The 24,679-nt window shown below is 40.1% G+C and overlaps 1 protein-coding gene across 2 annotated transcripts in view; it reads right to left on the bottom strand.

The window, feature by feature from the left end:
* Positions 1–897: 897 nt before the first annotated feature.
* bon (tripartite motif-containing protein bonus) overlaps positions 898–24,679 on the bottom strand; it is a 183,977-nt gene continuing 160,195 nt past the window's right edge. For both annotated transcript variants that reach the window (XM_070085386.1, XM_070085387.1), the window contains exons 12-15: positions 22,418–22,533; positions 20,108–20,344; positions 7,206–7,358; positions 898–4,992 (exon numbers count right to left, since the gene is read on the bottom strand). In XM_070085386.1, coding sequence (XP_069941487.1) covers positions 4,813–4,992; positions 7,206–7,358; positions 20,108–20,344; positions 22,418–22,533 — 686 coding nt within the window. In that variant the 3' untranslated portion in view covers positions 898–4,812. The remainder of the gene's footprint in view (positions 4,993–7,205; positions 7,359–20,107; positions 20,345–22,417; positions 22,534–24,679) is intronic.

Below are 24,679 nucleotides of genomic sequence, written 5' to 3'. Positions count from 1 at the left end.
CATTCACTCCTATCTAACACACTCACACATACCTGCTGTATGTCCAAGCCCCTTGCACACAAAACCTCTTTTACCCCCTCCCTCCATCCTTTCCTAGGACAACTCATACCCTTCTTCCCCTCCACTACAGATTTATGCATCCAAGTCATCCTATTTTGCTCCATCTCCTCTAAATAGCCAAACCACCTTAACGACCCCTCTTCAGCCCTCTGAATAATAATTTTTAGTAACTCCACATCTCCCTAGGTAGTAGGTTGGTAGACAGCAACCGCCCAGGGAGGTACTACCGTCCTGCCAAGTGACTGTAAAACGTAAGCCTGTAATTGTTTTACACGATGGTAGGATTGCTGGTGTTTTTTCTGTCTCATAAACATGCAAGGTTTCAGGTACGTCTTGCTACTTCTGCTTACACTTAGGTCACACTACACATACATGTACAGGCATATGTATACACACCCCTCTGGGTTTTCTTCTATTTTCTTACTAGCTCTTGTTCTTGTTTATTTCCTCTTATCTCCATGGGGAAGTGGAACAGAATTCTTCCTCCGTAAGCTATGCGTGTTGTAAGAGGCGACTAAAATGCCAGGAGCAAGGGGCTAGTAACCCCTTCTCCTGTATATATTACTAAATATGAAAGGAGAAACTTTTGTTTTTCCTTTTGGGCCACCCCACCTCGGTGGGATACGGCTGGTGTGTTGAAAGAAAGAAAGAACTCCACATCTCCTAATTTCCACACTACAAATTCTCTGCATAATATTTACACAACACATTGCCCTTAGACATGACATCACTGCCTCCAGCCTCCTCCTTGTTGCAGCATTTACCCTCACATATTCAACAGCTGTTGTCTTGTAAATATACAAAAGTCAAAAGTAATGTATAAATTAAAACATCAACCAGAGGCTTAAATATATTTATAATAAAGAGCTGCAATATATTCCATTACAGTTCTGAAATACAGGATGCAACCAAGTCCTACTCTATAATCCTCCAGTACAGCATTTCCATGAGAGTTTAAGGTTTCAGTCTTATGACAAAAGGAAAAACTCAGGGTAAATACATGTAGCCAATATTTATCATGGTAAAATGACGTGTCATTTCTTCTGATAATTAATCTCGGGGGCATGATCTACCTTCAAGAACAGCAGCAGATGAAAAAAATCTATACAAATAGAGAAAATTCATAACTGCTACATTTACAATGCTGTTTACATGCACTACATGAGGGCAGAAAGCATGTTAAAAGTTTCTAATGTTAGTCAACACATTCTTCAATAGTTTATTACTCTTCACATAATTCATTAGAAAATAATGTTGACTATTCCATCAAACTGACCAAGTATTTCAGTTACAGGTTTTAAATAGTTATTAATAACCAGATGTTTTGGCTTTTGCTATATACAACAAGCTGCACCCAATGCTTGTGACCCGTGCAAGACACCACAAGTCATATCAGCCCTAAAATATTAAAAAAGCAATAAAATAAGAAGTCATAAGTCTAATCATAATTTTGCAAGATTAGATATCACACCGTGTTGGTCATTTAATGAATGAACAATTACATCATTACTACTCCACTAACATTGTCATCTAATGCCAGTGTGGCACTGAATTCAATATAAATTACAATACTTAATTTTGCCTACAGATGAGGGGTTTAAAGATTATGGTTTAAGGATGAAAAGATGAATGAAAAATGTCACATTTGATGAAACCTGATTGGCAGAATGGTGTAATACCACATTGAAAAAGAATTAAATAGTCAGAGAGATTCTGTACAATAGTAATTGGAATATTCTAATGTAAATAATTTTGTCCTAGCACTGAGTCACTAGATGCAAATAACATATGGGAAGCAAATAAAGGTACAGATACTTATAATTTCCACCGCTGAAAAAGCAAACATACTTTTTTTTCATTTCATATGTATACATTAAAGACCTTTTTGTAATATTTTATAACAATAAGTACGCAAAACAAAATATAGTATTTCATTTATCAGTCAGGTATACTACACCTCCCCCTGGACACAGAAATGCTGCAGTTTATTTAGACAACACATAATTTGGTGAGTTATGCTCATTAAACCAAAAAATGACAAAATTTGTAACCATTATTTCTGAAGATTAGATAAAATGTTGAATATTGTACTGTATTCAAATCAGTCACAGTGACATAGCTATCATGCACTTCAATATGCAGTGAGGTATGAAAATAAATACAGGAAAAGTGATTGCCCTGCAATGAGAGCAATAATCAATACTATATTACAAAACTAGTCCTCTCCTGTTTTTGCATTTTCCAAAAAAGGTAAAGACAATATGTACAAAACAAACAAAGGCCCTATCCAAAAAAGTTTTCCATACTATGTATCTTTCATGACCACCACTAAAACATTAGCTTGTATTTATTTTTCCTGTGGAATACATTTTCATCCAGATGTTGTGGTAATTTTACTTGCATTCCTAGAGGTTCCAGTAAGTAACATAGCACACTGACTGTTAAGAATTTCAGTAACTCTGAGTTAACAGTTTGCCATGAGGGAAATATTTTTATACCAAGAGCACATCAAAGTTGAAGATCTCACCTAGTTCTTAATATCAAGTAATACTGTATGCAGGAGCACATTCATCACGTTTTCGTTTTCTGGCCTTATCATAATAAAGAGGATGCCCACAGGGTACATTGCACCTATCAGAGTAATGTTTAGTTGATGCCTCAAGCATATAATAATCTTATACACAATGAAGAACTTGGACAAGAATAATAAAGTGAAAAATGATGACAGCTAGTTAAGGCATCAATATCTTACAGCTTATAAAATATAAAGGAGAACCAGCTCATTCTTCAGATGTCAGAGTTCAAGATTTTTTCCATGTATATATCTTCAAAGATGATCAAGCAACCATAATAATCAAATTATTTTTTATGAAATACATGATTGGCACTTACCAGAACTGTTTTTGAATGATGCAGTATAATTCGGCTTAATGAAACTTATTCATAAGTCATAACTTGTCTCTTGCTAAAGCCGCTGATGAATTATATGTAATGTTATGGCCTATTAACTGAAAGAAAAGCTCACAGAGCTAAACTGTGTAATGTGCATCCAGTAGCATATACTGCTCTCATTATAACAAAACTAAATTACTAACTTTCAATGCTAAAGAAAATTAAAGCAATAAATATTTCAGTAATGCCTCATCATTAATATATGATAGCTTATCTGTCTTCCGGTTTTCTTTTAATCAGAAAGTCCATTATATGTAAGTTATTTCCCATATTTTCAGTACAGAGTGGTATATGCAGAACTTTCTCCCAAAACTTCTAGTTACCATCTTTAAACCTTCATGTATTCAAGACACAAATAATGCTCAAATCTCTTTTTAAAAAAATTTTCATGCAGCTATACGGTGGTGAACCATGTTTAAAATTTGGAGTCAAATCTTACAGATATTTCTAGTGCAGATTATAGGGGTGTTAGTCAAATTATTTTTTTTCCTGGTTTTGCATAATGCAATGACACCAACCTACTCAGTAAGCCAGCAACAACTTGAAAGCTCATATCACTGGATCCCATCTTGTTTTAAAGAATGTCATTTCATTAGAGGTGGATAAAGTTTAACAATGAACTGGATTATATTTTTTATCAGTGATTATTCATCAATTTTGTACAGGTATCATATAACAATGATATTACTATTGTGCATCTGTCCACTTAAGCCACTAACAAAATACATAAATTTTAACTGGAATATATTATTGATGCAAAAATAACTGGAGTGCCAACTGCAGCTTGGCTGTTCCATGACTAAAACAGATTTATGATTAATATATAAAAACAGATTTATGATTAAAATATAAAATATTATGTAAATATTTTTTTTATTAAATTTAGTCATACTGGGGGGTAGAGTAAAATAATCCACATCAAAATAGCCATCTATATCAATGCACATACCTGGTACTATCCAAACTGTGAAATGAATCTCATGAGTTTCATCTTCCAAAATGCAAAAGAAATGCATGAAAAAAATTCAACAAAAATGTATATACTACATTTTGAGATGAAATATTATAGCTCTGGCTGCCAAATTAATATCTTCAAGGGGAAACTGCTCTACAATACCAAGCTCATTTTTTTGCAATAGAAAAAGTCTAAATTTTTAATACAGGAAATACTAGATAAGATAAATCACTCATTAATTAAAAAAATAATTAAAGCCTACTTTTCTTAAATAATATAATTTAATAATTTTATTAGCTTATGTCTGCAAGTTTCCTTTTAACAGATATATATTTTGTGTATAAGCTACTTCCAACGCTTACAAAAGGATAGTACACACACAACTTTTCCTAAGACATTTGGTGCTGTTGAGCAAGTTGCTGTTCAAAATTTACAAGTTCTGTTTCGTTCAAACAGAAAATTTTAAAAAATACTCACTTTTACTGATCATCTTTGGTCATGAATAAACTTCTGGCTCTGTGTGAAGAAATAATTTAACAGAATAGTAACCAAATTTTGGGAATAGAAGATTCTCCAAAACTGAAGAGTGATGCAGTCCTTCTGACATCAAATACATGTAATAAAAAAATACATCCTACACAGCTCATCTGACCTTGTGCTTGCCTTCTGTCTTACTCTTTCAAGACACTCTTTACAGTGAAAGAGGTATGTAGGCATTTATTAAAACACCAAATAGTGTCCCAAGACAAGCATGCTGAGAGCATACATAGCAAATACACTTTAGTACACTTGCAAAAATCTTGACCAAATAATGTGCTTGTGAAACATCATCCAGTAACATGATTTCAGTGAATATGAAGTAATGGATCACCTTCCTTCATTTTTTTTTTCTTCTTTGGCTCTGGGGTATCTGGTTCATCCAGCGTGTCCATGGCATCAAAAGCATAGTCTGTCAACCACTTTTCTAGCAACTGTTCGAAGAAGTCCTCCAAGATCTTAGCATTCTGGTATATTTCTGTGTCTTTCTGTAAACGTTGTAGGGAGATTAAATAAGTTACATAAAAATAGATAATATTCATGACAGGTTAGAATGTATGAATAAAATCAAGGCATATTTATATGGTATTCCAGTTTGTTTAGTGTCTGAGGGAAAAGTGACAAAGGAGTGAATTAACCTTTTCAGGGTCCAGAGGCCAAATTTCAAAGGGTGCACCAGTGTCCAAGAATTTTCAAAAAAAAAATTTGTTATTTTTTCTTATGAAATGGTAGAGAATCTTTTTCTGAAGGTAATAAAACAAAAAGTACGAAATTTGATGGAAAATTGACGAAATTCTGCTCGCGAATTTTAATGTGTCAGCAATATTCAAGCATCGGCAATTTTACTGACTTTGACTCCCATTTTAGGCCAATTACATTATTCCAGTCGACCAAATTCTTAGCTATTTCACTAGTATTACTTCTATTCTATCGACTGAGCACAAGAAATCGCTCAGTCAACTGTTTCAACTACAAAATAAAGTGATCGGAAATTGGTAATTTGGCCAATTTAACACAAAGTTCAAAATACAGTGGACCCCCGGTTTACGATATTTTTTCATTCCAGAAGTATGTTCAGGTACCAGTAATGACCGAATTTGTTCCCATAAGGAATATTGTGAATTAGATTAGTCCATTTCAGACCCCCAAACATACACGTACAAATGCACTTACATAAATACACTTAAATAATTGGTCGCATTGGGAGGTGATCATAAAGCGGGGGTCCACTGTATTCCAATTTCAAAATAGGGTCCAAAATAAACAATGCAGGCATTCCTGGCACTAAACTAACATTTCTTCTGCTCTTTAGTTATGTTTTCAGGCTTTACAAATGAATTCCATTTTGATTTTTGTTTCACATAATGAATTTTTATTCAAACAAAAAAATAAAAGATTTACTGTTATGCAATATTGTAATAATTGTATAAATATCATCCTCACATTTGTGAATGTATATTAGACCCACCAGCTGGCGTGTATTAGACGTGTGAGGTCGTTTGCTTACTCTTGAACATCGACAAAAATTTAACATTTCCGCTACTTTGAGCTCAGTTTCAAGCCATTTCCAGTACTAAAACCAATCAAAATCATCTCCATTTCTGTAATATGTCTTCCATTCTATCAAATGAGACAAAGAAATCGCAAATACAACTATAAAAAACATACGAAAAAACACTGCAAAGTCGCTGTTTTAATCGAAAATCACGGTTTCAGTTTTTTTTTATCTCATTATACACTGTGTGCTGCAGGATTTGTTTTATGTGGTGCACACATACCACATAGATGTATTCTCTCATATCTAGGCCCAAATTTACCACTCACAGCTTATCAGAGTGAGCTGAGCTCATGGCGTAGATCTACAGTTTGGACCCTGAACATAAAGCCATAGATCTACGGGACGGTCCCTGAAAGGGTTAAAAGAAAAAAATATGCATTTTAAATTAATAAAGAAACAAGGTGATCTTATAATATATGATTGGGAAAGAGTAGGTGAATCAGTCTTTCACAGTAAGGATACTATTTTTTAACTCTTTCGATGACTGCCACTTTGAACTATGTCATTGTGGTCAGGGGTCCCTCACGTAGTTCTACGTCATGAGCTCAGTTCATTCAGATATGCTATGAGTGGTAAATTTTACCTAGATTTGAGAGAATGGGTCTGTGCCATGAGTGTGCACAGCATAAAAAGAATCCTGCCCCACACGGTGCATGATGGTTTAAAGTGTGTATGGTTTAAAGTAGCAACTTTCAGGCATTTTCTTGGATGGCTTTTAGAGTTTTATTGGCTGTTATTTGGTGTCTTGACGGATCAGAAGATATACTACTGAAAAAGAGATTATTTTAGTTGGTTTCAGGAGAAGTAGCAGCCTGATATTAATCTCAAAGTAATGGAAATATTAAATTTTTGCCTATTTTCCTGAGGACTGGTAAGGCCTCCTTACACCTCCTAGTCTGTTTTATGGGCTTTTAATAGGTTTGACTCAATTATTGGGACACAGTAAGCCATGATCAATCATTCCTGGTTATATTTTATTATCTGAGAGATAGAGCAAATTTGTTTTTGTGTGATTATGAATTCAACATGAAAATACCAATACAACATGCAAATGTCACAGTAGGCTTTAAATTTATAAACCTTCTGAAGAACATTAAAAAAATTATTAAATTTATTTTTTCATAAATCTTTAAGGCTACTTACTGGGTTGAACTCGTAACAATTTCTGAAGATTAATCGGATGTCACGTACAAAGTCTTCAAGACCCTCATAATGATGAGGGCTGTCTGGTACAAGTTTTCGCTTTACAATTTCAAGAGCCATGGGGTTTTTGATGACTTCGTAGTATTCTGTCAACTGGTGGAAAAATATTATCATTTTGAGACTTGTAAGAAAAGAATAGTAGTACAAAACATATTTGCAGTCACACCTACCTACCTATAAGGTTACAATGTGGGAAGGTACCTATCTACTTACCTCTGAGGCTACTGCATGAGAAGCATTTATCTACCTCTGAAGCTACTGTGTGGGGAAGGCACCATACCTCTGGGGCTACTGTGTGGGGAAGGCACTTTACCTTCGGGGCTACTGTGTGGGAAAGGCACCATACCTCTGGGGCTACTGTGTGAGGATGGCAACTTAACCTCTTGGGTTACAGTGTGGGGATGGCACCTCACCTATGGGGCTACTGCATGGAAAAGGCACCTGTGTGGGGAAGGCACCTTACCTCTGGAGCTACTGTGTGGGAAAGGCACCTTACCTCTGGGGGCTACCATGTGGGGAAGGCACCTTACTTCTGGAGCTATGTGGGGAAGGCACCTTACCTCTGAGGCTGTGTGGGGAGGGCACCTTACCTCTGAGGCTGTGTGGGGAGGGCACCTTACCTCTGGAGCTGTGTGGGGAAGGCATCTTACCTCTGAGGCTACTGTGTGGAAAGGCACCTTACCCCTGGGGCTACTGTGTGGGGAAGGCAACCTAACCTCTTGGGTTACTGTGTGGGGAAAGCAACCTAACCTCTGGGGTTACTATGTGAAGAAGGCACCTCACCTCTGGGGCTACTGTGTGAGGAAGGCAACTTAACCTCTGAGGTTAGTGTGTGGGGAAGGCAACTTAGCCTCTGGCATTACTATGTGGGGAAGGCACCTTACCTCTGGGGCTACTGTGTGGGGGCAGGCACCATACCTCTGTGGCTACTGTGTGGGGAAAGGCACCTCACCTCTGGGACTACTGCATAGGAAAGGTTACTTCTCAGGCTACTGTGTGGAGAAGACAACTTAACCTCTAGGGTTACTATGTGGGGAAGGCACCTCACATCTGGGGCTACTGCATAGGAAAGGTGCCTTACTTCTGAGGCTACTGTGCAGGGAAAGGTATCTTATCTCTGGGGCTACTGTGTGGGGAAAGGCACCCTACCTCTGAGGCTGTGTGGGGAAGGTATCTTACCTCTGGGGCTACTGCGTGGGGAAGACACCTTACCTCTGGAGCTACTGTGTGGGGAAGGTACCTTACCTCTGGAGCTGTGTGGGGAAGGCACCTTACCCCTGAAGCTGCTGTGTGGGGAAGGTACCTTACCTCTGGAGCTGTGTGGGGAAGGCACCTTACCCCTGAAGCTACTGTGTGGGGAAGGCACCTTACCTCTGGGGCTACTGTGGGTAAGGCATCCTACCTCTGGGGCTACTGTGTAGGGAAAGCACCTTACCTCTGGGGCTACTGTGTAGGGAAGGCACCTTACCTCTGGGGCTACTGTGTAGGGAAGGCACCTTATATCTAGGGCTACTGTGTGGGGAAGGCACCTCACCTCTGAGGCTACCATGTAGGGAAGGCACCTCACCTCTGGGGCTACTGTATAGGGAAGGCACCTTACCTCTGGGGCTACTGTGTGGGGAAGGCACCTTACCTCTGGAGCTGTGTGGGGAAGGCACCTTACCCCTGAAGCTACTGTGTGGGGAAGGCACCTTACCTCTGGGGTACTGTGGGTAAGGCACCCTACCTCTGGGGCTACTGTGTAGGGAAAGCACCTTACCTCTGGGGCTACTGTGTAGGGAAGGCACCTTACCTCTGGGGCTACTGTGTAGGGAAGGCACCTTATCTCTGGGGCTACTGTGTGGGGAAGGCACCTCACCTCTGAGGCTACCATGTAGGGAAGTCACCTCACCTCTGGGGTTACTGTATAGGGAAGGCACCTTACCTCTGGGGCTACTGTGGGTAAGGCACCCTACCTCTGGGGCTACTGTGTAAGGAAAGCACATTACCTCTGGGGTTACTGTGTGGGAAAGGTACCTCACCTCTGAGGCTACTATGTAGGGAAGGCACCTCACCTCTGGGGCTACTGTGTGGAGAAGGCACCTTACCTCTGGAGTTACTGTGTAGGGAAGGCACCCTACCTCTGAGGCTACTGTGTGGGAGAAGGCATCTTACCTCTTCGGCTACTTTGTAGGGAAGACACTTATCTAACTCTAAGGCTACTGTGTAAGAAAGCATAAAAAGTTATTTTCTAAAATAAATGTGAAAGCAACAATACTACAAGGAACTGTATAAGTTGTATTCTGCCTCATATCCTAATGTCAAGTATGAGGCATGGTAGCATTACTGAATACTGCCATATTTTCTTTAAATAAAAATATTATTTTCCCACAACTGTAAATGTGCTTTTTGAAGATTCTGAAGAGAAGTTGCAGAGGTTGGTAGATGAGTTTGTGATGGTATGCAAAAGAAGGAAATTATAAGTCAACATAGGAAATTGCAAAATAACAAGGATAGCAAAATATTTATGTAATGAAAGATTGGATATCGGACTTAAGGGAGGGAGTATGGAGGAAGTGAATGTATTCAGATATCTGGGAGTGGACTTGCCAGTAGATGGGTCTTTGAAAGACAAATTGAAGCACAGATCTGATGAGAGTAAAAAGGTGAGTGGTGCACTGAGGAGTCTGTGGAGACAAAGAACATTATCTATGGAAGCAAAGAGGGAAATGGATGAGAGTGTAGTGGTATTAACACTCTTGTATGGATGTGAAGCATGGGTAGTGAATGTTGCAACAAAGGTGGGAGGCAGTGGAGTTGTCATGTCTGAGGGCAGTGTGTGGCGTGAATATTACGCAGAGAATCCGTAGTTTGGGGATCAGGAGGAGGCATGAGATTTCTCATAGGGCTGAGGAGGGGTTGTTGAGGTGGTTTGGATATTCAGAAAGGATGGAACAAAATAGAATGACTTGGAGGGTGTATTAATCTGTAGTGGAAGGCAAAGGTAAGGGTTGTCCTAGGAAAAGTTGGGGGGAAGGGGGTAAAGGAGATTTTGTGTGTGAGGGGCTTGGACTTTCAGCAAGCATGAGCATGTTAGATGGAAGCAAGTGGAGACAAATGGTTTTTATGACTTGACATGTTGTTGGAGTGTGAGCAAAGTAACATTAATGAAGGTATTCAGGGAAATTGGTTAGCTGGGCTTGAGTCCTGGAGGTGGGAAGTACAGTGCCTGCACTATGAAGAATGGGTGTTGACACACTGCAGTTTTTTAACTTTAATGTAGGCACACCTCTGGCAAGGCAGTGATGGAGCGAGTGATGATGAAGTGTTTCTTTTCTTTTTTTGATCACCCTGCCTCTGTGGGTAACAGCCACTGTGTTAATTAAAAAAAATGTGAAACATGTAAACAAATGCTACCCTGTCAGTGGAAAACCTGGAAAAAAGCTGGGGCAAGAGTTGGGTACATCACAGCCACACAACTTGGTTAGAGATCTAGTTAAAACTCCTGCAATGTAGCTGGAGCGGTGGTAAGAAGATAGAAAGGAAGGGAAGGGAGGAGGGAGAAGAAGAGGTCGGAGGAAGAGAAGGGAGGAGGGAGAAGAAGAGGTCGGAGGAAGAGGAAGGAAGGAGACGAGGAAGAAGGAGAAGCAGAGAGAAAAAGGAGGGAGAAGAGGAAGCAGAGAGAAAAGCAAGCAAGGGGAAAAAGGAGGAGGAGGACGAGAAAGGGGGAGAGGAAGGAGGAAGAGAAGGAAAGATTCAAAGGGAGGAGGAAGAAGAAAACAGAGGGGTAAGAAGAAGAAGAAGAAGAAGAAGAGGAGGAGGAGGAGGAGGAGGGAGGGAGGAGGAGAGGAGGAGGGAGGAGGAGGGAGGAGGAGGAGGAGGAGGAGGAAGGGAGGGAGGGAGGAGGAGGAAGGGAGGGAGGGAGGAGGAGGAAGGGAGGGAGGGAGGGAGGAGGAGAGAAGGAGCAGGAGGGGGAGGAGGAGGGAAGGAGGAAAAGGAGGAAAGTGAGGAGGAGGAGGAGGTGGGGAGGGAAGAGGAGGTAGGAGGAGGAGGAGGTAGAAGGAGGAGAGAGGAGGAGGAGGTAGGAGGAGGAGGAGGAGTTGGAGGAGGGGGAGGAGGGGGGAGGGGGAGGAGGGGGGAGAGAAGGGGGAGGAGGAGGATGGAGGAGGAGGGAGGAGGAGAAGGAGGGAGGAGGAGGGATGAGGAGGAGGAGGGAGGAGGAGAAGGGAGGAGGAGGAGGGAGGAGGAGGAGGAGGGAGAAGGAGGGAGGAGGAGGGAGGAGGAGGAGGGAGGAGAAGAGAGGAGAAGGAAGGAGGAGGAGAAAGGAGGAGGAGGGAGGAGGAGGAGGGAGGAGGAGGAAGAGGAGGAGGAGGGAGGAGGAGAAGGGAGGAGGAGAAGGGAGGAGGAGGAGGGAGGAGGAGAAGGGAGGAGGAGGAGGGAGGAGGAGGAGAAAGGGAGGAGGAGGGAGGAGGAGGGAGGAGGAGGAGGGAGGAGGAGGAGAAAGGGAGGAGGAGGGAGGAGGAGGAGGGAGGAGGAGGAGGAGGAGGAGGAGGAGGGAGGAGGAGGGAGGAGGAGGAGGGAGGAGGAGGAGGAGGGAGGAGGAGGGAGGAGGAGGAGGAGGAGGAGGGAGGAGGAGGAGGAAGGAGGAGGAGGAAGCGGGAGGAGGAGGAGGAAACGGGAGGAGGAGGAGGAAGCGGGAGGAGGAGGGGGGACGAGGAGGAGAAGGGACAAGGAGGAGAAGGGACGAGGAGGAGGAGTAGGGAGGAGGAGTAGGGAGGAGAAGGGAGGAGAAGGGAGGAGGAGGGAGGGAGGAGGAGGGAGAGAGGAGGAGGAGAGGGGGAGGAACAGGAGGGAGGAAGAGGGAGAGGAGGGAGGAGGAAGAGGAAGGAGGAAGAGGAAGGAGGGGGGAGGAGGAAGAGGAAGGAGGGGGGAGGAGGAAGAGGAAGGAGGGGGAGGAGGAAGAGGAAGGAGGGGGGAGGAGAAAGAGGAAGGAGGGGGGAGGAGGAAGAGGAAGGAGGGGGAGGAGGAAGAGGGGGGAAGAGGGGGAGGAGGGAGGAAGAGGGAGGAGAGAGGAAGGATGGAGGAAGGACAAAAGAGGCAGGTGAAGAATAAAACAACCAACTTTTGGAACAATGGGACTGTTGCAACCCCTGAATGGGTTGCAATGATTATTATGTATATATATATAATTATTACTTTTTCATTTAATTTTATATTGCTTATATTTGCGATAATAGCTAAATCGTAAATGTATTGCTTTATATTGTTATTTGATGTAGCTTCCTTTGTTAGGTAGGATGTAACATATTATGTGCTCAGTTCAAGTCTTGATTGTCTAACTACTGTAATTATCGCTCTTTGCTCGTTATTCTGCCGGCTTCTGAGCTGCAGTTGTCCACGGAGCTATCACGTGATCGAGGGGGGGGGGGTGTCCTCACCTCGCCTGAAGTATTCAGTCTGCTCTAGACTCTCTTGGTGGTTGGACAGATTGTCTGTCTCATTATTCTTGTTAGTTCTGTAGAACTCTGTTCACAGAACATTGTATAGACTTAGTGATTTTCGACGTTGTACTGAGGTTGTGTGTCACATAGACACTCGAAACATCTCAGGTCCTGAGCTGTAGCTTCTCACCTAATTTGTACTGGTTTCTGTGTATTATCACAGTCAGGGATTTTCTTATGCTGAACATAGATTCAGTAGTATGGGAGTTTTGTAACTTTTGTGGAGGATCTGCTGATGGTCCCTACTTAGTGTCGTTATATTATCTCCTTGTTCCTGATTCTGTGTTGCAGTTGCTTGTTGTATTGCTATTGGGCTTAGCATTCTTTTTGTTGTTCAAGCAGACTGTTCTGGTTGCCAGTCGGTTAAGAAGTTAGTTTATGAGAGGTCTTTGTCAGTCACTTGTTTAAGTCTAGTTGAGTCGTGAGACATAACAAACTACTTAGAGCACTTACACGCATACACAAACTTGTACATATTTGTAATATCTTATTAAATGTTAATGTACCAGACGGTACTTAAGAATTATAAATGTGATATGTGCTTTCAGCACAATAATATTGTAAACGAGAGAAGTGATATTATTTTGATTACTGTGATTAATTTAATATAATTTAATTTGATAATATACCTCTAGACTTAATAAATTTATTAAATTTTAATTTCTCTAGTTAGTAGCCTACCAGTTGTAATCCTGAAGCACTATTGAATCATACTGTATTCTAATGGATAATTGGACAAGGATACTGACTACTTGTTACGAAAACCCAGTAACAGGCTGGATGCTAGAAGGGCAGTCCTTTCTAGTATTCACTGGAGATCTCTAAGCTTTTAGAATCGCGTTTTTTGTAACAGGGACAATATCAAAATTATTGACGGAACAATGCCAAAACTTTTCCCGATACTGATACCATCAAAATTCGCCGATAGTCGCCAATACCAAGTACATACAGTGGATCGCTGAGTTTCGAATACATCGATTTTCGAACGCTTTGAGTTTTGACCACTTTTCGCACCAATTTTGTCCAGAGTATCAAACGTGCCCCGTGTTTTGAAGCGCGTACCAGACCTGTCTGCCTGCCACTGCACCTGCGCGCCTCCTTGCGCAGGCGTCGTGAGTCAGTCTGGCTTTGTTTCTCGAGCAAACATTACATTATATACCAAGCATTTAAAGTGCCTTAGAGCAATAAAATGCATATACAGTACACTCATTACTTGCCTTAAAATATTTGTAGTCTTAATGGTCTTAATATAGGGTGCAAGGTGAATAGCATGGTAGGTAGGTATCAAAGGGTGGTAGGTATGTAACCCCCATGTTTGCGAGTTTTGTAAACAAACCAGTTGTTGTTGTTGATACCAGCATGTTTATTATATAATTTTGAAAAAATATCACAGATGGATTAAGCAAAATGTCCATATTAACATTTTATACAGCATTTAATGCGCCTCAGAGTGATTATTATTATTACTATTAATATGGCATCTTCATGGCTAATAACACACTCTCAATGATTTTAATGTGTTCCTGCATGCCAGCACAGGTGCAAGTTGTTGAGTTTAAAGCCTATCTTTTGCAAGGTATGTAAATGGTGTACGTACACCATTTCATTTCTACATTATGGTTTTCTTACAAAAGAAGTGATCTAATGCAGTTAGCATTACAAACTCTGTTTTCTCTTATACTAACATGTCTGAAGGAGGAAAGAATGGGAAGATGTTTTCATAGCTGGAGCAAGAATGCCCACGACTGCGTCTTATCCCGCCACCACATACGTAATGACATACATATTTTATTCATTCTAGAGTGTATATCAGGTTTTTATGTTACAGTGGACCCTCATTTTTCATAATTAATTCGTTCCAGAGAGAGTGACTATTATCAAAATTGAAGATTTGCGAATCCATTTTCCCCATAAGAAATAATGTAAATCCAATTAATTCATTCCAGACACCCAGAAGTATCAACAATTTTTTTTTTTACCTTAAAGATAGATTTACATGCACAAAAGAATGAACATTCAACATGACAGTTACCTTTATTGAAGGCTGCTGTTGATGAATGGAAGACAGGGAGGAGAGAGGGAAGAGAGGTTATTGTTTGGAAGGGGAATACTCCTCCATAAGGACTCTAGGTCACTTCCCTAGCTTAAATATAGATTTACGTGCAGAAAAGAATGCCAAGTACTAATAAAATGTATATATGAACATTTAACATCACACTTACCTTTATTGAAGACTTTTGTTGGTGTATGGCAGACGGGGCAGAGGGAGGGGAGGCGAGTTTATTGTTGGAGACTATGACACTAATATCAACTCTACGGCTTATTTATCTATCATAATTCAACTAATATGACATAATAAACAATATCAATAACATAGAAACATGGAATATACTCTACAATGAATAAAATAAGTCATTATGAATGTCACAAGAGGTGTTGTGTTGTTGTTGTTGGGTGTATAAAGGCCACTGAGTGCATAAGCTGTCCATAATGTAGAGAGAATGGAGCGAAACAGAATGACTTCAAGAGTGTATCAGTCTGTAGTGGAAGGAAGGCGGGGTAGGGGTCGGCCTAGGAAAGGTTGGAGGGAGGGGGTAAAGGAGGTTTTGTGTGCGAGGGGCTTGGACTTCCAGCAGGCATGCATGAGCGTGTTTGATAGGAGTGAATGGAGACAAATGGTTTTTAATACTTGACGTGCTGTTGGAGTGTGAGCAAAGTAACATTTATGAAGGGATTCAGGGAAACCGGCAGGCCGGACTTGAGTCCTGGAGATGGGAAGTACAGTGCCTGCACTCTGAAGGAGGGGTGTTAATGTTGCAGTTTAAAAACTGTAGTGTAAAGCACCCTTCTGGCAAGACAGTGATGGAGTGAATGATGGTGAAAGTTTTCCTTTTTCGGGCCACCCTGCCTTGGTGGGAATCGGCCAGTGTGATAATAAAAAAAAAAAAAATAATGGTGGTGAAGCAGCAGCTGAGGCGGCGGTGTTTTCTGTAGCCCTATATAACTCCAACAACATTGGAGGAGTTGGTAGAATCACTGAATCACTGAAGAAGGCACCCTCTACCATCATCACAACCGCTACCACCATCACAACCACTACCACCATCACAACCACTACCACCTTCTACCACCATCACTACTATCTTCTACCACCATCACTACCACTATCACAACCACTACCACCCTCTACCACCATCACTGCCACCCTCTACCACTATCACAACTGCTACCACCCTCTACCACTATCACAACTGCTAGCAACCTCTACCACTATCACAACTGCTACCACTCTACCACCACCACCTTCATATTTTTCTACAAACTTTTTCTTAAATTATACGTGTTTCTCACACTCTTTACCAAAGGGCTGGCACTAGAAGCTTTCTTTGGAGCCATGGTGACTTATTTAGCAGTTGCAAGCATCAAAACGAATGGAATATTATGAAATGTATCGTATGAACTTGTGGGATCATCCTCGCTCACTGATAAACAGTGGCACACTGGCTGGGAATGGAGTGTGAGGTGGCTCGTGGCTGTGTGTACACGTCCCAGACGAATGACTATTTGCGAGTCAAACAACAATTTGCGAGTCAATGTTTTGACAAAAATAACATTACTATTTTCGAAAATTACAACTTTCGAGCCTTACGATTATTGAGGGGCAACTGTATTTATATTGTTTATGTCATAGTGAACTGTGATAGATAAATAAGCCATAGAGTTGATAATAGTGTCATATTGAAGTACTATTTTGTCATGCCTCCTGACAGCAGGAACAAATTAATTGGATTTACATTATTTTTTATGGGAAATACTGCTTTGAGTTTCAAACGTTTCGACTTTAGAACTAGCTCCTGGAACGGATTAAGTTTAAAACTCAAGGTACTACTGTACTCAATTTAGGCCAATACCAATAATTTGGCACATCCTTTATCAAAATATATCTAGTACCTACTGATCAGGGCCAAAAGCAGCATGGGTAAAACATTAAATTGAGCAAGGAGAACTATAATGAACTACAAGAGGTGTCCAGCTTACAATTAAAAATGAGAATTATATAAAAAGTATATATAATTCAGTAGAGTAGACCCCTCACATAAAGTTAGAGTTAATTTCATGAAATCAACACTTACGTAATTTCATGGTGTGCGATGTCAATAATGAATGGGAAAATTAAGATTAGTTTCTTGCACCTCAAAAAGGGCAGATTTTTTTTTTTTAAATTCTTATTTCATCAAGAAATACTGATTTTTTTTTCTGAAACCTTACACCTGTAGATGTCGTGATGAATGGTTTGAAAAACCGACAAGTTGAAGATTGAGACACTTATGCAGCATATGGGAATCTTTATTCAGGAAACGTTTCGCCACACAGTGGCTTCATCAGTCCAATACAAAGAGGAAGGCGTAAGGAGAGGAGGAGAATGAGGTAATCAGTCCCTCAACCTGGAGTCGATGTGTTCAGTCCATCAATCTTGTAGAATGTACAGCATAGGGCCGTAGACGTGGCTTATATACTGTAGTGAGGTGACGTGAAGCAGATGGAGGCGGGGTCATAGTGGTACCATCCACTAGTCGAAGTAGGTCTTCGTCCAAAGGTTGAACAAGTGTTGAAGAATTCTTTGTAACAAGACCCCATGATGCTGCCGTGTCTGACAGTTGTGATGAATGGTTTGAAAAACCGACAAGTTGAAGATTGAGACACTTATGCAGCATATGGGAATCTTTATTCAGGAAACGTTTCGCCACACAGTGGCTTCATCAGTCCAATACAAAGAGGAAGGCGTAAGGAGAGGAGGAGAATGAGGTAATCAGTCCCTCAACCTGGAGTCGATGTGTTCAGTCCATCAATCTTGTAGAATGTACAGCATAGGGCCGTAGACGTGGCTTATATACTGTAGTGAGGTGACGTGAAGCAGATGGAGGCGGGGTCATAGTGGTACCATCCACTAGTCGAAGTAGGTCTTCGTCCAAAGGTTGAACAAGTGTTGAAGAATTCTTTGTAACAAGACCCCATGATGCTGCCGTGTCTGACAGTTGTGATGAATGGTTTGAAAAACCGACAAGTTGAAGATTGAGACACTTATGCAGCATATGGGAATCTTTATTCAGGAAACGTTTCGCCACACAGTGGCTTCATCAGTCCAATACAAAGAGGAAGGCGTAAGGAGAGGAGGAGAATGAGGTAATCAGTCCCTCAACCTGGAGTCGATGTGTTCAGTCCATCAATCTTGTAGAATGTACAGCATAGGGCCGTAGACGTGGCTTATATACTGTAGTGAGGTGACGTGAAGCAGATGGAGGCGGGGTCATAGTGGTACCATCCACTAGTCGAAGTAGGTCTTCGTCCAAAGGTTGAACAAGTGTTGAAGAATTCTTTGTAACAAGACCCCATGATGCTGCCGTGTCTGACAGTTGTGATGAATGGTTTGAAAAACCGACAAGTTGAAGATTGAGACACTTATGCAGCATATGGGAATCTTTATTCAGGAAACGTTACAAAGAATTCTTCAACACTTGTTCAACCTTTGCACGAAGACCTACTTCGACTAGTGGATGGTACCACTATGACCCCGCCTCCATCTGCTTCACGTCACCTCACTACAGTATATAAGCCACGTCTACGGCCCTATGCTGTACATTCTACAAGATTGATGGACTGAACACATCGACTCCAGGTTGAGGGACTGATTACCTCATTCTCCTCCTCTCCTTACGCCTTCCTCTTTGTATTGGACTGATGAAGCCACTGTGTGGCGAAACGTTTCCTGAATAAAGATTCCCATATGCTGCATAAGTGTCTCAATCTTCAACTTGTCGGTTTTTCAAACCATTCATCACAACTGTCAGACACGGCAGCATCATGGGGTCTTGTTACAAAGAATTCTTCAACACTTGTTCAACCTTTGGACGAAGACCTACTTCGACTAGTGGATGGTACCACTATGACCCCGCCTCCATCTGCTTCACGTCACCTCACTACAGTATATAAGCCACGTCTACGGCCCTATGCTGTACATTCTACAAGATTGATGAACTGAACACATCGACTCCAGGTTGAGGGACTGATTACCTCATTCTCCTCCTCTCCTTACGCCTTCCTCTTTGTATTGGACTGATGAAGCCACTGTGTGGCGAAACGTTTCCTGAATAAAGATTCCCATATGCTGCATAAGTGTCTCAATCTTCAACCTGTAGATGTCATTGCTTGTTGATCCAGAAATGTATGTTTTATACCCAAAACCTAAATAAAAACTTACAGTACTTACTACATAAATTTAAGGAAGGCCTGGGGGAAGCTGGCGCTTGAAGTAGAATACAGTGGACCCTTGTGTAATGGCGGCATCGGCTAACACCAAAATCGGATAGCGGCACGTTTTTGAGTCAAAATATTGGCTCGGCTAACATCCAAGAACTCGGTTAAGGACATTCATCCCGAACGTGTCCACACGGCCTGAGCCCATATAAAGCCAGTGTGCCATCGTTTACAAGCCAAGGAGGATGACCATGCGTACATGCGATATATTTTGTATTATTCCACTGTTTTAAGTGCTTGTGACTGCTAAATAAGCCACCATGGGCCCAAAGAAAGCTTCTAGTGCCAGCCCTGTGGTAATAAAGGAAAGAAGCACAACAGAATTCAAGTTCAAGAAAAAAACTCGTAGCAATGTACCAAAGTGGAGGAAGAAGAGAGAGGGGAGAATGTGCCTTCTGCAGCAATTCAGTGATTCTACGATATGTACCATACTAAAGCAGCAGGTATCAATAAAGACTATAGTGCCAGCCAGCGATAAAGTGTAGAATTAACAGTGTAGCAAGTAAGTTAAGCGAGTAAGCGATAGAAACACGACACGAAAGTAACTCTCCAATGTTGCTGAATGTGTATCGGGCCAATGAACATACGCCACCCTGCTACATATCTTCCACCACCCCCAAGCTTCTGCCTGCATCTCCTCCATCAAACTAACTAATTAAACTAACATCTCCTCCAAGGTAAGTGTAAATATAAAAGTGTAAGCATAAAAGTAATTTTTTTTTTTTCAACAAGTCGGCCGTCTCCCACCAAGGCAGGGTGACCCAAAAAAGAAAGAAAATCCCCAAAAAGAAAATACTTTTATCATCATTCAACACTTTCGCCTCACTCACACATAATCACTGTTTTTGCAGAGGTGCTCAGAACACAACAGTTTAGAAGCATATACGTATAAAGATACACAACATATCCCTCCAAACTGCCAATATCCCGAAACCCCTCCTCAACAAAGTGCTGTGTCATACACAGGATAAAAGCACAAATCAATCTTTGTAAAATTCATGATGAATACGGCAATTGATTTTAAACGTAAAATGTTTAAACACATACCTCCCTATCAACAAGTTCTCGAAAAGGTTGAGAGGCTTCATAATTACAATAGAGTTCAAGCAATATTCTTTGGGCAACTTTTATATCACGTGATGTTAGTCCCAATTTCCGTTTTGATTTTTCATCAGAATCATAGAGCTGCAGGCTGTCCAAGTCTGTACAGAGCATACACTGCCATTTTTCGTTCTCAGTGGGAAGGTGCGTCAGTGTTGGAATATGACAATGCACATGGAATACCTGTAAGAAAGAAAAAGCTTGAAATAAAACCCAAGATCAACGTATCATACGACAACAATTCACAAGTTCATAAAAACTGAATGTCAAAATACCCTCTAGAAAAGGGAAGGATGGTTGGCATAAAACCTTCCAAACTCACTAAGAATTCTTCATCAGAACTCTGGAAAAAAAAAAAGAAATATGCCAGACTCACACATAGTTTAGGCTAAAGCTTGAGACTTTTGAGAAAATCCTCAAAATATGCAGGAAGAATTTTTTGTAATCCGGTAGTTGCTAGTATTTACTATCAGCATTAATAACACTTTCCTATATACATAAATACGATACTGTATACAGCCTCTCCTCACTTAAGAATGGAGTTCTTCTCCTAATACCACATTGGTAAACGAATCCGTTGCTAAACGAGGAGCATACTATAACGGCAATGGGTTTATGTCAACCATCTTTGATATTGCTTTAACGTCACCCTTGCACCATTTATAACATTTTTCGTATATTTTTAAATGTTTATACAGAAGTGTATTGTACATTATAATAAACAGAATAGCGGAAATCAGCTCTAATATACATTATTTAGGTATGCATACTGGTCAGAGAGGCCGTTGTAAGTCCGAGTCATCAGTAAACGAGTACGTACATCGCTAAGTGATGAGAGGCTGTATTGAATTTTAAAACAAAAATGCTCTCTAGCAGGCACATTTTTTCACTTAATTTAATTCCATCTTAAAATTTAATCTACTGTATTTTAAACAACTGTCATATCTGAGCACCTCTACAAAGACAGTGATTATGTATGAGTGATGGTGAAAGTGTTGAATGATGATGAAATGGGAAATGGCTGACATGTTAAAAAAGAAAAAAAAGTATTTTATATTACATAATCATATTCTGAAGAATTAGAAAATATCCCATTTATGCCTTTGGCCTATTTAAAGCTAATCCATAACCTTAATTCATATCAACGCTTTCAGTGTTGAGACTCCTGCTCACAAACTTGCTCTGTGTAAAAAAAAAAACTTATGAAATAAGAGAATCTTTTCCCCAGGGTAATGAAACCAAAAGTACAAAATCTGATGGAAAACTTACGGAATTACGCTCTTGCAAAGTTAGCAGCCTTGGTGATATTTACGCATCGGCAATTTCGTCCACTTTGAGCCCTATTTTCGGCCGATTCCATTACTCTAGTTGACCAAACTCATAGCTATTTCGCCAGAACTCCTTTTGTTCTACTGACTGAGTACAAGAAACCGACAATTTACTGATTTCAACTACCCAATAAATAAAGTGATCAGAAATTGGTAATTTGGCCAATTTCATACACAATTTAAGGATGGCCAATTCAAAAATTGGGTCCAGAATTAACAATGCAAACATTTCTAGCACTAAAATAAAAATTTTTTTTTGTTGATTAATCACATCGCCAGGTCCCTCTTCTATTATGCTTGCTTACCATTTTGAACTTTTATTCACACAAAAAATATAAGATTTACTGTAATGCAGACTACTGCATTATTGTAAAAATTGTATAAATAATATCAGGACACTTGTGAAAGCATAGCAGACCACCAAGTGATGTGTATTGAATGCGTGACATGATTTGTTTACTCTTGAACATCGGCAAAAATCGAACACATCCGCGAATTTGAGCTCAATTTCAAGGTACTTTTAGACAGTAAACCATTCAAAATCATCTCCAGTTCTCTAATATATCTTCCATTCTATCAAATGAGACCAAGAAAACAAGAATACAACCATAAATACAAAAAATACAGTCAGTGTTTTTTTTTCTCATTATGCACCGCATCTTCAGGAATTTTTTTATACTGAGCACACTGACCACTCAGACACATTCTTTCATACGTAGGCCTACCAGTTTTCTCCTGCAAGATTGGAAGCTGCTAGAATTTTGGCGTAGTATAACGGGACTGACACTGACTTGCAAGCCGTAATATTACAGGACTGACAGTGAAGGTTTAATACATTTTTCTTTTATTAAATTTTCATTTTTAATACTGTGACCGTCTGAATAAAGATTACTTTACAAGAGTTTATAAATATCCTTAACATACAAACCTTTGGACAAAAGTCACAACAGATAAGATCACCTCCATCCCAACAAACTGCACACCAATCATCATTAGGATCATTTGGATCCTTTTTCCACGGTACTGATGTGCCAGGTGCCAACCCTAGAAGAAAATATTACACATGAGGAATGAAATTAAAATTTATATTTTTAGATTTCTGAATACAAGGACGTAGGAAATATAGTGCCTGCATTCTGAAAACGGGGTGGTGAACTTGTAGTTCAGTGAGCCATTTCAACTGAAATGTCTGCACACTTTTGGCAACACAGCTTTTGAATGAATAATGGCGAATATGTCTCCATTTTCGAATCATGCTTCCTAAGTGGGAGGTGGAGCACAACAGGATGACCAAGATGTCAGAAGAAATCTTAAAAGAAAATCATATTAAAAATAAATACACATTAATAATAGTAATAATAATAAAATAATAATAATAATAATGGTACCACTATAGTACTCTGGTACAATTTCTTTTTTTTTTTTTTTGCCTCTACAGATATACTGCTTTATTCCCACTGATACCTCAATACACCACTCATCTTTGCTTTTCTTTTCCCCTCAACTATTTTATGGTTCACCTCATCTTTCACAGACCCATCTGCTGACAAATATCTAAATACAGTGGTACCTTGGGACACAAACAGCTCAAAACTCAAACAATTATGTAAGTGTATTTATGTAAGTGCTTTTGTAAGTATATTTTTGGGGGTATGAAACAGATTAATCTAATTTACATTATTCCTTAAGGGAACAAATTCGTTCGGTATCGGCACTCGAACAGCCTTCTGGAACGAATTAATTTCGTATCCCGAGGTACCACTGTACATCATCCACTTCCTCCATACTACCTTCCCCCAATCTGGTATGCAATCTACCACTGCCTACACTTTCTGTTACCCTTATCACCTTGTTCTTTTCCATATTAATTTTTAATTTCTTTCTTTTATACACTCTCCCTAGTTTGTCCACCAACTATGGATGTTGAATATATGTATTGATGGGGTTATAAAACAAGTAAATGCTAGTGATGAGGAAAGGTGTGGGCTTAATTAAAAGATATATCAGATATGAGTCATCATAGTTGCTCTTTAGTAATGACTTTCGTTGATAAAGTGCTTTAGGAAAATTAGAGAAAAAAGTTGTAGAAGTTAGTGGATGGGGTTTGAGAGAATGTGTAGAGGCAGGAAGTTGAAAGTGAATGTAAAAAGAGCACAAAATATTATATGTAAGAATGAAGGAAATGTTCATGAAAGAGGTGGCTGTATTTAGATATCCAAGAACAGGGGGCAGAAAATGGGCCAACAGATGACAAGGTGAATCATAGAATAAATGAAGAATAGGGAGTGTGTTGGAGAGGAGGTTGAAGGCAGTGGAAATGTAATGTTTCAGAGTAATGTTTGGTGTGAATATTATGCAGAGAATGAAAAGCGTAGAAGTGTAGCATTATGAAAGATATAATTTAGAGGGTGAAAAAAGGAATGCTGAGTTGATTTCATTATTCTGAAAGGGCGGAGCACAATAGGATGACCAAGAGGGAGTATAAATTTAGGGTGAAGGGAAGAAGGGGTAAGAATCATCTCACGAAGGGTTCGAGGGAGTGAAGAAGTTTTAGTGAAAGAGGCTTGATCATACAGCAGGCATGCACAAGCATACAAGAGGTATGAAATCAATTGTTTTAAGAACCTGACTTGCTTTCAGAGTGCAAGCAAGGTAACATTTATGAAGGAAATCAGGGAAAACAGTCAGATTTGAGCTCTGAAGGTGGGAAGGAGTGCCTGTACTCTGGAGTATGGATGATAATGTTACAGTTCAGAGGGTCATTATAACTGTGATGTATACATAGTTCAGACAACACAGTTATTGAATGAATGATGATGACTGTGTTTTCTTTTGTGGGTCATCTTAAGGTGGAGGGAGATAGCCGACTTGTTGAAAAAAAAAAAATATACGTATATATATATATACAGTGGACCCCCGGTTAACGATATTTTTTCACTCCAGAAGTATGTTCAGGTGCAAGTACTGACCGAATTTGTTCCCATAAGAAATATTGTAAAGTAGATTAGTCCATTTCAGACCCCCAAACATACACGTACAAACGCACTTACATAAATACACTTACATAATTGGTCGCATTTGGAGGTAATCGTTATGCGGGGGTCCACTGTATATACATTATATACATATATATATATATATATATTTTTTTTTTTTTTTTTTTCAACAAGTCGGCTGTCTCCCACCGAGG

This window comes from Cherax quadricarinatus, chromosome 16, assembly GCF_038502225.1.
Source record: "Cherax quadricarinatus isolate ZL_2023a chromosome 16, ASM3850222v1, whole genome shotgun sequence".
Lineage (NCBI taxonomy): Eukaryota > Metazoa > Arthropoda > Malacostraca > Decapoda > Parastacidae > Cherax > Cherax quadricarinatus.
This window is presented reverse-complemented; position numbering and strand designations above follow the sequence as displayed.